Raw genomic sequence first — 16,046 nt, 5'->3', positions numbered from 1 at the left:
CCACATTGCTGTGTGTTATTTTGCACCGTATCACTCCCCTTACGCCACACAGCATGGCCAGTTACCACACTTACCATTATATGGGGATATTATGAAGTTCTTACAACTGGAGAAAGTCCTCTTGCTTGGGGATGAGGAGTCATTAGGTCCCACTACTTGATCTGGATGACCCTAGCAGACTATAAGAGCTGGACATCCTTGACACAGGGTTACAGAGATCATCACAAGATCGTGAATCACGGTGTATGGGAGACATTTCTTGAGCTGGGAGTTGCACATGGTCTTGTTATCTATAGCGGGATGCCTTGATGGCCCTCCTCTGACGCCCTCACCCCCTTCCCTTACTCAGGAGGTACCATCAACGTGGATTTCTTGATGGGATCTCCGGCTTTGGCATACCTTCTCCCTGATTTCTCCATCCCGCCACCCCCCTTTCAAGCTGACCATACCTACCTCTTTCACTCTTACTTTTACACCACCCATCCCCCCGCCACTACCTCCCATCTTCCATTACACCCAGGTCCATTTCGATCACGTGCTTGACCTTGTTTACTTTGACCACATCTTACCGCCAACTCCCCTACTGTTCCCCTACCCGCCCTCACATCACAGCTCACCACCATTCTCCACACATCTGCCACCACTTCTTTCATTTGCACTGATCAAGTCACCTTGCAGTTCCATGTCCCAAAATTATTGGTATGATGACGAATGGCAAGCCACCCTTGCGTCTTAAGCATGAGGTACGGATTGGGAAAATTACGAGTGACGAAGCGCCAAGCGCAACGAATTTCTCAACGCCTCATCCAACACAAGAAACGAGAGATCTACGCTTAGAAAGTGGATGAGTTATATTGATTCTTCTTAGGGCCGAGAAGTGCAAAGAGGCATGGAGGAAACTCCGAGAACATCAACCCCCCACACCTATCACTTGCCCGGACACATGGCACTTCTATGCACGCTCCCTCTTATCATATACCCCATCGATCACCTCTACCCCCACCACTAGATCCCTGCCCCACCGCCTCCACTTTCTTCACAAAAGGCATTGTTCTCAAGGCCATCCGTAGACTATGTAATGGGAGGGACCAGGATCATAAGGGAGTCATTGTCGAGTACATCTCACATGCCGATGATACCCTGGCGCTCCTACTAGCCTACCCTGGCGCTCCTATAACATCTACAGGAGATAGGTGTCCCATCTGACATGGTTTGGAGCATTGTCGCCCTCTGAGCTTCTCACGGACGAGTGAGTCCTAGGAGGTACATTGTAGGAGATCTCCAGCACTATTGGGGTGAAATAGGGCTGTCCTCTATCACCCACTCTTTTTGGCTCTGCATTGATGAGATCTCCAGCTTCATTGACAGATCGGGCAGGGCTGGTCCTACATTGGCAAGCATATCGATCCCCCTACTACTTTATGCAGATGGCATCGTCCTCCTTTCAGGTTCACCTGAGGGTCTTCAGAGACATTTGGATGCCTTACGGGACTCTTGCACTTAGCGGGACCTCACTGTTAACCTTGGTAAAACCCTCGGTAAAACCAAGGTAATGCTCTTCAATACATGGACTGCCTCCCACCCCTTCAATACAGTTTGGACTCCCCTTTTCTCCAACTCTCTCATGAGGACGCCAACCGGATTATCCGGTTAGATCTTCTCAACTTCTACACCCATTGCACATGGATCACACCTTCGGAGCTCCCACCAAAGATGCACTTCTACAGAGATCACTTCCACATGCTAAGTGAGGATGAATTCATCCAGCAGCCGGGCTTCTTGAGTGTTTACATGTCCCATGCCATGTTGATTGCGATTTCTGTTCCATGATGAGATATGCCATGGACATTATTGTATCACTTTGGTCTCATTGGCCCATAGGGTCTTTAGTAGACGTTTAATATAACCTTCTTTCTTTCTTTCTTTCTCTCTCCCCCTCACATGCACACATGCACCCACCCTAGTTGTAGGGCACGAGACATACATACGGAAGGATTGCCTGTATCAAGAATTGGGCAAAAGCAAAGATGAACAGAGAGATTGCTGAAACAGTGTTTTCTGTACATATGTATCGAGATGTACATAGATCCTAGCCAACATGGCCTCCAAATGGTAACTGCTATTTATAGGCTCATGAAATTGCCCCTACCTCTACTTGACCGCTGTCCGCCAGGTCCTTGGACAGCAACCTACGGAAAATCCCATAAAAAAGTTGGTGAATGCCTAAAAAGGCTCTTAATCCTAGCTATAATAGGGGATTTAAGCATGTCCACATTTGTGCATGTGACATCCGCTCTTGCTAAGGTTGATGAGGGGAATCCAACTTGGATGATTGACGTCATCCGTTTACTCCATGTAGACTCCATCCTTGGCATCTTGCATCCAAAACTTGAGGTACTCTTGTCCACTTAGATCTCGTCTTGAAAACCTTCTGTTGCAAGCTTGGATCGCACGATCTCTATTGTTTTGTTCTGTATGCACATGTACTTCTTGTCCCCTCCTTGGGGGTTAAAGCCTTGAACCTTTCTTGGGCTGAGACTTAGATCCAATCTTGGAAACCTGCAACCCCTTGTTCCTCCCTTCATCTTTGTACCATGGCTGCCGGGCTAAGCATCTGGGGGCTTTATACCAGCGCCACCATGATACCTTATGTTGAAGAACCCCATGGCTGCGTTTTCCAAATTTGCACTAATCGAGCACCTCTAGGACTTCCACCATGCTCTTTTACCAATGTAACATGGGTGCTTGCGGAAGTGTGTTTATGAATTGTTGATTGCGATTAGTGCCTAATCAAAGACTTCAACCCATGCGCAAACTGCTTCTTCTTCATGCCCAATACACAATAGAGAGATGACCTAATCTACCATGTATTACTCTGCTTTTTCTCAATACCCACAGCCGTATCATCAATATATGGGCTATCTGTAGCCTCCTGTGCCATATGGAAAGCCATGATGCCATCACCCTCCTGCATCTCCTTTTGTGGATTGTTTGTACTCCACTATGCTTGATTTACAGAGACAGCTACCGGAGCTACACTCCCGAGCTCACCAAGCTACAGCTAGTAATCCTCCTCCTTTGCAGGTTTCCCAAAACCTTTTTCTGGTGAGGAGTGTGAGGAACTTTATTTGGATAGCTGGCTTGGGAAGTGGACCACTTTTTTTTGATCTGTACAATACATTGATGCTCAACTTATTATTTAGATTCAAATTATGCTTCAGTTAGCATAAAACGTTCACTTGGTGGAAGGACCTTCGTGTGAAACCAAAAAAGTGGGCTGGCTGTTTTTTTGCATGTGTTTAAGACACAGTCTGTCTCTATAAACAAGATAGACAACTTTCGTCAACTGTTTAAATTGGAGATGGGAAAGAAGAGCCGAGAGAACTATTCCTAGGAGTTTAAAGACCTGGTAAATGGTCATAAGGCCCTCGAGGAGCTTCATGTGTTGGTTTATATGGTATACTTGTTGGGCCTTTTGTCGGATTATGAGAATGAGGTTTTTCGGAACCATATTCACTCATCATTGGATGACATCCATCGTTATGCCAAAAATTTTGATGGGACCCTTTCTGTCAAAAGGGGTGGTGAGCACACACAATACCTCATGCAAGAGCCAAAAATCCTGTAAAGACAGAAAGCGAGGGCATGTTGCAGCATCCAAGGAGGGTTAGTCATCAGGTAGCGCAATCCCAAGAAGCGCTCTAGAGGCAAGGGAAGGTCTGCGTCGCTTACCGAGGAACAACTAGCGGAGGGGCATAAGGAAAACCTATGCTTCGAGTGCAACCAGCCTGGCCATCACTACAAGGATTGTCCAAAGAAGAAGTCTTCGGGAGGTAAGACCTCGATACACATTACTAAACTACAAGGTAACTCTTGGATCTCTTCTGATGAAATTCATCATCTGGATAGTAGTAGTTGCCAGGGGTATCGGATTAGTGAGTCTTTTTTGGTCGGCATGATCTCCTTTGAGTTGAGGGATCAATAGGCGGCCATCAGGTGCAGATTCTATTTGACAACAGCTCTGCTCACAATTTTATTTCTTCAAGTTTGGTGTAGACACTCCGGCTACCACAGTGGCAAGTGATCACCGTTATGTGGTCAATCTTGCTAGGGGTATAGACGTGTGTAAGTGTTGGATCGAACGGTGCCTAGGTTGGAAGTCCAGATTGAGGACTATTGGGAGGCTTTGGACTTCTACATCGTGAACCTTGATAGGGTGGACGTGATATTGGGAATGTCATGGTTTTTGATAAGAGCGACTTGGGGCTTTCGGTGTTTCTTACAATTCCTTTGTATGGCAAGGTGATTCCTGGAGCATGTGTGCAGATTATCGGTTGGTTGTTTTTGTGTTGGTTAAGGACCTTGTCCAACACTTTCTTTTGCTCGATCGATGCCTTCTTGGTGTGGTCCTCCACGGTCTTGATGTATGCCTCCAGCCCTGTAGGTTCATCTTGGCTATTCCCCCTAGTTGCTGCCTTCGAGGCCTGCATTAGAGGACATGAGTGGAAGTGCAGGTGAAGGTGGGAGAAGAGGAGAGACTGGTGGTGGACAGAGGAGGTGCGAGAGCAGAAGGCGATGGCGGGCTGAAGGGGAGCAGCACGAACAGCAAGGTGGCCTTAGAGAGAGAGAGAGAGATAGAGAGAGAGAGAGAGAGAGAGAGAGAGAGAGAGAGAGAGAGAGAGAGAAGGCCAAAACGAAACCCTGACTGTGCATTCTGCGAAACGGCGGTGGGCTGCACACAGTTGGCGGACAGAGGAGGGGCGAAGAGGGCGACGGCGGGCTGAAGAGGAGCACTCGAACGGCAAGGTGGCCATCAGTGCGCAGCGTGATGAGAGAGAGAGAGAGAGAGAGAGAGAGAGAGAGAGAGAGAAGGCCCAAATGAAACCCTAACTGCGTGCAGTCTGCAAAACCCTAATTTTGCACAGCATATCAGATGACGTAACCGTTATTGGTGCAGCAGATGACATGGCGAAGCGAGAGTATGCATTTAATTTAACAGAACTTTTTGTTTTACTTGACCTGTAGAAAGTGGAGATATCGTACATAGGATGAATATGCTGCTTCATGGACATGAAGCTTGTGCTAGATTCTTATTGACATCTTTTGGTAGAATCACTTTCAAACTAGGCTGTAATGCTTGGAAGGGGCAAGAAAGGTAAATGGTGAGAAGACTTCAAGCAACAACCCATTTACCACTGCCTTCTTAGCGATCAGGGAATGGAATACAATATTCTTTTACCCCCAAAAAAAGAATCTTTTATTAGTAAAAGGACAGCTGGAAAGCCTAGATTACAACCACCATAAAGAGGCATTAATTGAAATGGACTTTCTTGGGTGACTACGTCTGAGAGTGAGGATGGGGGGAAAGCCACACTGAGGCTGCTAATGCCAAAAGATGCCACTTGCCACTGGACAAGAAGGGGCCAGGGCTCCACATGCAAAGAAAAGCGAAATGCCTCTCCTGCATGGCCTGAGAGCTGGTGAATTTACTCCCAAAATCCATGGAGAGTGTTGATAAGGTCAGTCCAGATGGCTTGGATGACCTCTGCTGTGGAGGGGTGATTGTGCCCGGCATAGACGAAGGAAAATTGATTACCATGCATTGAGTTTAAGCCTCTCCAGCAAGAAATCAATAAATACATTCAATGATAATTTTTTATGAAAAGGATTTGTGACTGAATGTATATTTCTTTTATAGGAGATGTGACTCAGTTCTGCTATGCTCATAGAACATAGTCACAAGGGAACGCCGTTCCAAGCTCTTGGAACGGGGGAGCGCGTTCCATAGAGATGGTCGTTCCCGTTCCCGTTCCCGTTCTGAAATGGCACTGTAGAACATGTAAAAAATGTAAGTGAACTATGTATCAACACATCTATGCATTATTATGGCCACTAATGAGATGGTTTGAGGTTCTTTCTTTACTACATAGTAGCAGGGGAACCTCGTTTCCCCCCATGGGGAACGGTGGAACGCGTTCCATGGCCAGCATGAAGGGAATGATGGAAACGGGGGTCAGGAACAACCAGGTGGCGGAACGGTCGTGGAACGCCGGTGGAACGCGAGATGGAACGGTGGGCTGCTGTTCAAAAAAAAACACACAAAAGCTAAAGCAAAAGCTAAGCCTAGCTTTTCGAGTTTTTTTTGGCTTTTGGGAAACCTTTATAAACCCCCTCAAGTGGGCTTCTTGCCACACATCTCTCAAGTTCTCGAGTTCTCAAGTTCTCAAGTTTTCAAGCTCTCAAGCTCTCGAGTTCGCTCGCACTTTTGTTGTGCAAAGATCGAATTTTCTCTCCATGTACCCTCTTCACGATGTCGACCCAAGAATCAGAGTTGGAGCCCCTCGTGGAACGCGAAGGCTTGCCGGCTACGGAAGGCACTGATGCCGATCTTTTTGACGAGTTTGTGTCAAAATCAGATTTCCAAGAGTTCAAAGTAGCTCTCGAAGCTTCTTCGACGGAACGTCAAGCACAAATCGCAACCCAGATGCAGGCTTTGCAGAACTCCATCGCTCTATTGACCACTACCCTCTCTACTTTCTCGGGAATGGATACCTTGGCTTCTGCTTTAGGCCCCAATATTACTCCGGAACCGTTCGGGGGCGAGCAAAAGCAGAGAACCAAGGAGATCGTGGACACTTGGCTACACAAGTGGCAAGTTCACTTTCAGTTTCATCCATATGATGATGGAAAGAAGATTCAGTTAGCAGCAGGTTTCCTGTCCGGCAAAGCTTTGCTTTGGTGGAAGGAACTGAACCCAAAGCCAACGACTTGGGCACAATTTGAAGACATTTTCAAGAAAGAATTCCTCAAGAAAGAGGATGACTATGATGTTGTTGTGCGGTTTTCAGCTTTGACCATGACCTCGCAGCACCTCACTTATGAGGTCCACCTCTAGAAATTTCGTGACTTGCAGATGAAAGCTACAAAGATGGATCCCACTACTCTGTTGGGGTTTTTCGTAGCTGGTTTACCAGACTCGTATTGATTACAGGTTAAAAATAACAAATGTAAAACTTTGGACAAGGCCATTCATTCAGCTCGTATCTATGATGATACGATGGTCTCTTCCAAGTCGAAACCCGTTACCGAGCAGGGGAACAAGCATAAAAGAAAGTTCTCCGCACCTAAGGCTAACGCAACTGAAGGCAAGTCTTCGGACCAACCTTCGAAGAATTCAAGTTCGACACCAACGAAGAAGAAACGACTCCTTAGGGCTTTGAAGCTCAAGAAGGAAGGACGTTGTTTTATCTGCGAAGAAAAAGGACACATACGTAATGAGTGCCCAAAGCAAAAGGGTACCAAGTCAAACGCAGGACCCAAGCCAAAGGCAGCTAACCAGTTGTCTTTGACAGGTACGTCAATTACTGTACTTTCTCGCCCTAGTACTTGTTCTGATTGTCTGTTCAATTCTAAGGTATTTGGCATGCATGATCTTCTCCGAGTTTATGGAGAAGTGAATGGCCATAAAATTCACATTCTTTTAGACCTTGGCAGTTCGCATAACTTTGTTAACTACAAACTTGTGCAGAAATTGAGTCTTGATACGACACTTAGCGACCATACCTATGAGGTACGTCTACCTGCGGGAAGACAAGTTTGGGATCGCAAGGTCGAGATACTTCCGATCCAGATTCAGGACTACAAAGACACTCTGGAATGCTATATGTTATGCATCTGGAAAATGTAGACTTGTTATTAGGGATTGAGTGGTTTAAGACTCTTAACGTCCAGATAGATTGGTCTAGTCATATTTTTTCTTTTCAGCATAGGGACACCAAGTATAGTATTTTAGGTGATTGTATCCATCCCTCTCAGGGACCTCTTGTAAATACAATTGATTTTGGAAATATAATGAATTCTTCTTTGTACACCGCTTTCCATTGTGTCTTGATTCCACTTTCTTCTTTTCTCATCCCTTCCATGGATGTGAATGAATTAAGTGTGTTTGAAAGCAAAGAATTACAGAAGATACTTGATTCGTTTCAAGATGTATTTCCTAAGGAATTGCCATCGGGTTTACCACCTGAACGGGCAGTAGATCATTGTATTGACTTGATCCCTGGTGCTCATCCTGTGAGTATTCCACCTTATAGGATGAGCCAAGCTGAGGAAGATGAGTTGGCTAAACAACTCGCAGATTATTTGAGGATGGGCCAGATCCGTCCAAGTAAATCACCTTGGGGTGCACCTGTGTTGCTTAGGAGAAAGAAGGACAATACTTGGAGAATGTGTATAGATTACAAAAGATTGAACAAGCTGACAATTAAGAACCGTTATCCTCTCCCTAGATCAGATGACCTAATTGACCGGTTAGCAGGAGCGAAATATTTCACGAAGATAGATTTACGTACTGGCTATCACCAGATACGTATTCATGAAAGGCATGTCGAAAGAACCGCCTTTTGGACTAGGTATGGCCATTACGAGTTTCTCGTATTACCTTTTGGGTTAACCAATGCTCCAGCCACTTTCCAACAAATGATGAACGATCTTTTTCGTGAACATTTGGGAAAATTTGTGGTGGTGTTCCTTGATGATATTTTGATATATAGCCGTACTCTTGAGGATCATGTCAGACACCTCACGATTGTCTTATCTATTTTAAGACAGAATCGACTATATGCTAAGTTGAGTAAATGTGAGTTCTTTATGACCGACATCATTTACTTGGGACACAAGATCACTAGAGATGGATTGAGCATTGACTATGACCGAGTTCAGAAGGTTTTGGACTGGCCTATACCACGAACAGTGAAACAACTTCGTTCTTTTCTCCGTTTTGTAGTTTTTCTTCGGAAATCTGTACGGGAGTACTCTCAGCTCACACTACCGATGACCGACTTATTGAAAGGTCGTGGACGTAAGTTCAATCAGCCTATCACTTGGAATAACGATTTGGATATGGCCTTCAGACTTTTGAAAGATAAAGTCAAGGAAGCACCTATCTTAGCATTACCTGATCCTAGTCGGCCTTATGTTCTTGAAACTGATGCCAGTGACTATGCTATTGGGGCTGCTTTATTTCAAGATGGTAGACCGGTTGCTTTTGAAAGTAAAAAGCTAGACGACACTCAATCTCGTTGGCCAACCCTTAAGAAGGAGCTTTATGCTGTGATTCATGCTCTCAAGGTTTGGAGACATTATTTATATGGCTCCAAGTTTGTGGTATTGACTGATCATCAGTCAATCAAGTATGTGTGTGATGCGGATGATTTGAGAGGTAGGAAAGCTCGTTGGGCAGAGTTAATGCAAGATTTTGATTTTGAGATCCGTTATCGGAAAGGGTCCATGAATAATATTGCAGATGCGCTTAGTCGGATTAGAGAGGTGAATACTTTGTCGTTCACCGAGATTTCTACTGACTTATTTCAATCATTGAGAGGGCTTTGCAGGACTGATAGTTATTTCGGTCCATTTTGACAGAAGATCCAGGACGGGAGCTCATTGATTGACCAAGACTCGGTGACTGCGCAGTCTACCATTCAGGCTGCAGGAGGTCAGTGGATGATTCGGAATGGTTTACTATTCCGTAATGACAAAATTTGTGTACCACAGATCCTGGACATTAGGTCCAAGATTCTGAAGGAGTGTCACGACGCCCCTTCTGCTGGACACCCTGGGGTACACAGGACACTATCATTAGTGAAACACACTTTTTACTGGCCGAAGATGAAAGGGTATGTAGAAGATTATGTTCTCAAGTGTCAGATTTGCATATAACAGTACTAAGCATACGAGTACAGGGTTTAGTCCTTTCATGCTTATGTATGGTTTTCAACCTAGATCACCTGTTACAGTAGGATTCTCAGGACTTCAGCATGATGCAGCACATAATTTTTTGCAAGATATGCAAGAAATGTTACAAGTTGCAAAGGAATCTATTAGAAGTGCTCAAGACCGAGACAGGTTTTATTCTAATAGACATCGTTCACCTAGAGAGTTCTCTGAAGGAACGATGGTGTATTTGCGAGTTCCGAAAGATTCCGAGACTTTACAGACAGGTAGATCTCCGAAATTATCCCCTAGATACTGTGGACCATTTCGTGTTACACGACGGATTGGTTCAGTTGCATATGAATTGGATTTGCCTTCTCATGTGAAAGTTCATCCTGTATTTCATGTCAGTAGACTTAAGGAAGTACTTGGTGGAGCAGATCAGTTAGTTACTCCTCAAGAAATTATAGATGTCCAGGACATGACATTTGATCCGCACGAACCTGAAAAGATTCTTGGATTTCGTGAACGAAGATTGCGTCATACGCTTATCACGGAATACAAGATCAAGTGGAAGGATCGTGTTGAGGAGGACGCTACATGGGAGACATTGACTTCTCTTCAGAGAGATTACCCTGGCTTTTTAGTGAGCTCAGGAGTGAGCTCTTAGAGGAAGGGGAGTATGTCATGTGCACAGTGTGTATCTACCGTGTGCTATACGCATGCAAGACTAGTTTCGAGACGTGGGGAAGCTTGGAACTAGGCAGGCTGATTGACGAGCTGAGTTACGGAAATACTAACGGGCGGGCACCCAAGTATGGACGGGCGGGCGGCCAAGTGTGGACGCCCGATGACCGGCCAAGAGCCTATAAAAGGGTGGCCAAGGTTAGTTATTGTAATATAGAGAGTCTCGCGAGTTTGTGAGAGCTCTATGGTCTTGGAGCCTGGATCTAGTGCAGACGTGCACCTGCTTTATGCAGCCGAGGCCGGCAGCAATCTCGAGGCCCGCGAGGGCAGCTTCGTGGCGGTATGGGACGTTGCGAGGAGGAGATTGGTCGGTACGTCAACCTAGTTAGCTCAGCTCGTGGCTCGGTGGGGACAGCCAAGATTGTGGGCTCGTCCACGGCTGTCATGGTTGGGAGGTGAGTCAGGCCTGCACCCCCTTGCTTGTTTATTTGTTCGTTTGTTTGTAGGATTCGAGTTTCGAACCAAGGTCGATCACGAGGGGATCCATGGGGATTTGACATACATCTAGCCGACCTACAGCTTGCTGCAGCTGCCAGCCAGTCTTGAGTCGCCCCAGCCTCCAGGCCCCCAGCCCTTGCCGTGTACAATGTACACTGGTGACTGTACACTACATTCTACTACAGTCTACAAGTCCACGACAGTAGTACACTCAACACTGTGCCTGGTACCAGCCTGCATGCCTGGGCCATGTGCAACAGAGTGATCAAGACTCAAGTTCAACAGTTTACATCTTTACAAGGCAAGGCAGCAAGCTTTTCTCTTTCTTCTCTCTATCTTTCTCTGTTTGAACTTTTGGTGTTTTAAAAATTACCTGTCACAATCTGGATTGCACAGTCTCTCCTCATTAAACAATAGACAAAAAAAGGACTCATTTCTCTGTAATGGTTAACTTTGAAAGTCTATTCAACTTTTTTCCCGAATTTGCAGAAATCATGGCTTAATTGGGTTCAAAGCGATCGGCTTCGAATGCTAGTTAGTGGGACAAGGTTGAAAGGCTAGAAAGGTATTCATCTAAGGGAGGTGCAACATGATGGAAATGCAAGCAATGTAACAAAGAGAAGTCAGGAGGAGCAAACCGTGTGAGAGCACATCTATGCCATGTAAACAATGAAAAAGCACAAGTGAACAAATGCCCAGGGACAACACTTGAAATGTGTAGAGAGCTTTTGGCAAAGTACCCAAGTGAAGAGGAGAAAGCATGTGCACGAAAGAAACCGGCAATTGATGCATCTTACTTCAGTAGACATGGGGAAGATGTACACTTGGGAGATGGACAACAATATGGAGGACTTGGAAGCTTTGCATTTTCCCAAGATTCGTAGTCTATGAGTGCAAGCTCCGGCAAGCAGCAAACCTTGGGAGCAGCTTGGGATCCTCGCAAGAAAGAGAGTGTAGATGCAACTGTTGCAAGGTTCTTTTATCATGATCATGTAGCATTCAATGTTGCCAGGTCTCCATATTTCATTGAAATGGTCCAGGAGATTGCATGGTATGGCCCAACATACAAGCCTCCTTCATATGAGACACTACGCACCACCTTGTTGCAAAAGGAGAAAGCTGCAATTGAATGTGCTTTAGAGTCTGTGCATGAAAGTTGGGCAAAGAATGGTGTGTCACTTATTGCAGATGGTTGGAGTGACACTTGAAAAAGGTCCATTCATGGCATGGTTGCTTATTCTCGAGGAAGAATGTAATTCATTTCATCACATGATGCTTCTGGGACTAGAAAAACTGCAGATTAGCTTGTGGAAGAGTGGGCCGAAGGTATTGAGAAAGTTGGACCAGAGAATGTTATTCAGTTCTTAGCTGATGGTGAGGCAACAAATAGAGCAGCTGGTCTTAAGCTTGAAGATAGGTATCCACATATCACATTTAGTCCATGCTTTGCTCATTGTTTGAGCAACTAATTGAAGGATGTTGGCAGCTTGCCATGGGTTGATCCACACATTCAAAAAGGCAAGGAGATAATAAGCCTCAGTCAAAACCATCAGTTTATTTTGAATGAATTCCGCAAGAGATCGTCCAAAAAGGATCTCTTGAAGTACTCAGAGACACGCTTTGGTTATAACTTTCTCATGATGAAGAGGTTATCCAAAGTGCACTTGCCTTTGAAGCAGTTGGTTGTATGCAATGAGTGGATGGGATGGGCTCTTTCTCGGTCAAGAGCCGGCATAGAGGTTGCAAGAACCATACAAGACTTCACATTTTGGGATGAAGTCAACACTATCAATGCTATGATGAAGCCGATCATGCGCTTGATGCGGATTGCAGATGGACGGGAGCCATGCATTGGCAAGGTTTATGAGAGGGCTGACCGAATGATCGAGAAAATAGGAGAAATGGGCTCGTCTGATGAGAAATATGCAGAGGTGCGAGAATTATGTGAAGCACGATGGAATGGTTATCATTCTTCTATGCATGCTGCTGCGTATGTCTTGGATCCCGAGTTCCAAGGATGTGGGCAAGAGGCTGATGATGAGGTGATGGATGGTTGGGAGACACTGCTTTCTAGGCAGGTTCGTGATGCAGATAAATGAAGGTTGGTGAAAGACCAACTTGGATTTTATCGCAGCAAGTTGGGAAGGTTTGGATCGGATGATGCACAGAGAGATAGGTTTAAGATAGGGATTGCTTTATGGTGGGAGGATTATGGGGCTCGTACACCACAGTTTCAATCATTGGCAGTAAGGATCTTGTCTCAAGGTGCAAGCTTCTCTCCGATTGAGCAACTATGGAGTGTGTTCGGCCATGTTGCATCCAAGAAGAGGAACAAATTTGGGACAAAACAAGTCAATGACTTGATTTTTGTTAGTGCTAATTTGTGCTTGCTTGGTGATATGGCTTCTCCCAAACCAGAGAAGTTTATATTGCTTGATAAGGAGTCCTCGGATGATGAGGAGACACATGGACTTGTAGATCTTGGTCAGGATGGGGTTGAAGATTTGGATGCTGCAGATGTTGGTCTTGATGATATGGCTTTCTTGGATGACATAGATGATAGTCTCCTTGATGGCATCACTGGCAGTAGCCATGCATGATATCTCCTCACTATTTGCATGTCACCTTGAGGCTTGGACTCTGGACTTGGATTGTTTCTTTTATCTAGGCCGTGGGCCACATTTTGTGCTTTTTGTCACTTATGTCATGTATGATGTGGGCTAATTTATTTTGACTTGTGAGATCTGTTCAGTGTTAGTATCTAGCCATGCAAATTGTGGTACACTAGACTTTAGTGTGTCTCTGATTTGGTTATATAAACGAGCATTGTATGTTAAGATTTATTGTCATTTCTAGGAATTATCTAGGTCGTTCCCTGTTTCCGTTCCCCCTCGTTCCCGTTCCCCCTTTTTCCAGTTCCCGTTTCCCTAGTGGTGCTTTCGTTCCGTTCCCGTTCCTATTCCGTTGCTACTATGCTTCTTTCCAAAGCATTTACATATATATAAAGTAACTTTATAAACACATTTATGCAATAATGTGGTGTTCCCCATACTGTTCCCTTTTATTCAAGCTTGTCGATCCCGTTCCAAACAGTCGTCTGTTCCCCAAAACGTTCCCGTTCCCTTGTGACTATGTTATAGAATCTCCATTGAAGTGGCTAACTTGAGTTTGTTTACTGCAGACAAGAGTGCAAGCATCATCAACTCTATCATTTGCAGAGCTTATATCAAAGCTACCAGAGATTGGAGTTGAAGGTCTTTACAGAGGTTCCATTCCTGCAATTTTAGGACAATTCTCAAGGTCTGTCAGACTTGCCAATTGTTTAATTCTGAGGGTTACTACAACTGCACTGTATTATCAAATGGAGCACATGTTTAACCCTTCATCTGATGGCACTGTTTCTGCAGTCATGGTCTACGAACTGGTATCTTTGAGGCTAGCAAACTGTTGCTGGCAAATCTAGCTCCCGGTGTTCCTGAACTTCAGGTGTAGTGAGACTTCAAACAGGAATCATTTGTTCACCCAAAGTCACCTCCGAACCATGATCTCAATGCCTTAGGTTTTCTTTTTATGAAATACTAACCATGTTCTCTATTCTTTAGGTGCAATCATTGGCATCTTTCTGCAGCACAGTGCTAGGAACCGCAGTGCGCATCCCATGCGAAGTGTTGAAACAGAGGTTGCAGGCTGGTATTTTTGACAGTGTAGGAGATGCTATTATTGGCACATGGCAACAAGATGGGCCAAGAGGTTTTTTCAGAGGAACTGGGGCTACTCTTTGCCGTGAAGTGCCGTTCTATGTAGCAGGCATGGGTATATATGCAGAGGCCAAAAAGGTAACAATTCTCTTTATGAGTTCTTCATTGTCGTTGGAAGAAGGTTCTTAGAGCTTATGTAGCAAGAAAAAGTTGGTGAGAAAGGGCACATGGCAAGTGGTAGAGGTAAGGTTGTATGCAGCTTTGTTTTAATGTGGGGTATGTTCTCAGGTAATGCAAAGGGCATTGAATCGTGAATTGGCACCATGGGAAACCATTGCTGTGGGGGCTATTTCTGGTGGTCTAGCAGCAGTATGTACCACCCCTTTTGATGTCATGAAGACAAGAACAATGACAGCAGCCCCAGGCTTGTCAACAAGGATGAGCACCATTGCTCTAACGATCTTGCGAGAAGAGGGCTTGTTAGGTTTGTTCAAAGGAGCAGTTCCTCGCTTCTTTTGGATCGCGCCTCTCGGAGCAATGAATTTTGCTGGCTATGAATTGGCAAAGAGAGCCATGGAGAAACAACAGGATTGAATGGTACACTAACAGGAAATGGAGAGGGTCTTTGGTACAATTTGAGGAAGCTATTCGTGCAAAATTCAATGTTGAGCATCTTCCTTCGTGTTGATATCACACAAGCATGTTGCTGAAGAAGACTTGGATCATACAAAGGACTTGTTTCTTCATAAGGCAGATCATCAATTGTCGTGCATAGATGTTTGAAATTACTAGAGGACCACTCCATGGTATCGTGTTGACACATTGTAGTTCAGTTTTTTTTTTCCCATTCTGCTGTTGTTTGTCATCACGATGGTTTTGTGCCTGATAAGTTGGAAAGGCATAGCCTTGAAGAATTGTAACTTGAAATTACTAGGGGGCCACTCCATGGTATCGTGTTGACACATTGTAGTTCAGTTTTCTTTTTTTCCATTCTGCTGTTGTTTGTCATCATGATTGTTTTGTGCCTGATAAGTTGGAAAGGCATAGCCTTGCAGAATTGTAACTTGCTCATTCATGTCTTTATAGTACAGTGTCATCTTTAGTGTGTTAACGTATGCATCATTCATAACACGAGTACATGTCATGAGTCACAAAAGCTCAATGAAGTGTAATACTAAATTGGAGCAATTGTTCTTGAATATGGCACCAAAATGTTTTTTGCATTTTCATTTAATATATTAGTTTTTCTAACGTTTCATTTTAGTATGTAATGATTAATGCTTGAAAAAGTCAATGAAATGATGACCCTCCATATCCTCTCTATTTAAGGCAATGAAATGATGACCTTTCTATTTGCATGTGTTCACCCATATGCTTTCTATTTGCATGCCTTCACCCATATCCTTTCTATTTATGGTCTCATAATTCTCTATAAAAGGGCTCAAAAGA

At 44.6% G+C, this 16,046-nt stretch overlaps 1 protein-coding gene across 1 annotated transcript in view; it reads left to right on the top strand.

The window, feature by feature from the left end:
• The window catches only part of LOC147616469 (calcium-dependent mitochondrial ATP-magnesium/phosphate carrier protein 2-like), an 81,466-nt gene extending 65,758 nt beyond the window's left edge, over positions 1-15,708 (top strand). Inside the window, exons 5-8 of the mRNA XM_086777538.1 lie at positions 14,081-14,199; positions 14,307-14,385; positions 14,502-14,735; positions 14,886-15,708. Coding sequence (XP_086633664.1) covers positions 14,081-14,199; positions 14,307-14,385; positions 14,502-14,735; positions 14,886-15,191 — 738 coding nt within the window. The 3' untranslated portion in view covers positions 15,192-15,708. The remainder of the gene's footprint in view (positions 1-14,080; positions 14,200-14,306; positions 14,386-14,501; positions 14,736-14,885) is intronic.
• The last annotated feature ends 338 nt before the right edge of the window (positions 15,709-16,046 follow it).

This window comes from Cibotium barometz, chromosome 38 (assembly GCF_041138505.1).
Source record: "Cibotium barometz isolate CiBa-2024 chromosome 38, ASM4113850v1, whole genome shotgun sequence".
In the NCBI taxonomy this organism is placed as follows: domain Eukaryota; kingdom Viridiplantae; phylum Streptophyta; class Polypodiopsida; order Cyatheales; family Cibotiaceae; genus Cibotium; species Cibotium barometz.
The sequence above is the reverse complement of the archived record's forward strand: the minus strand, read 5'-3'. Positions and strand labels throughout refer to the sequence as shown.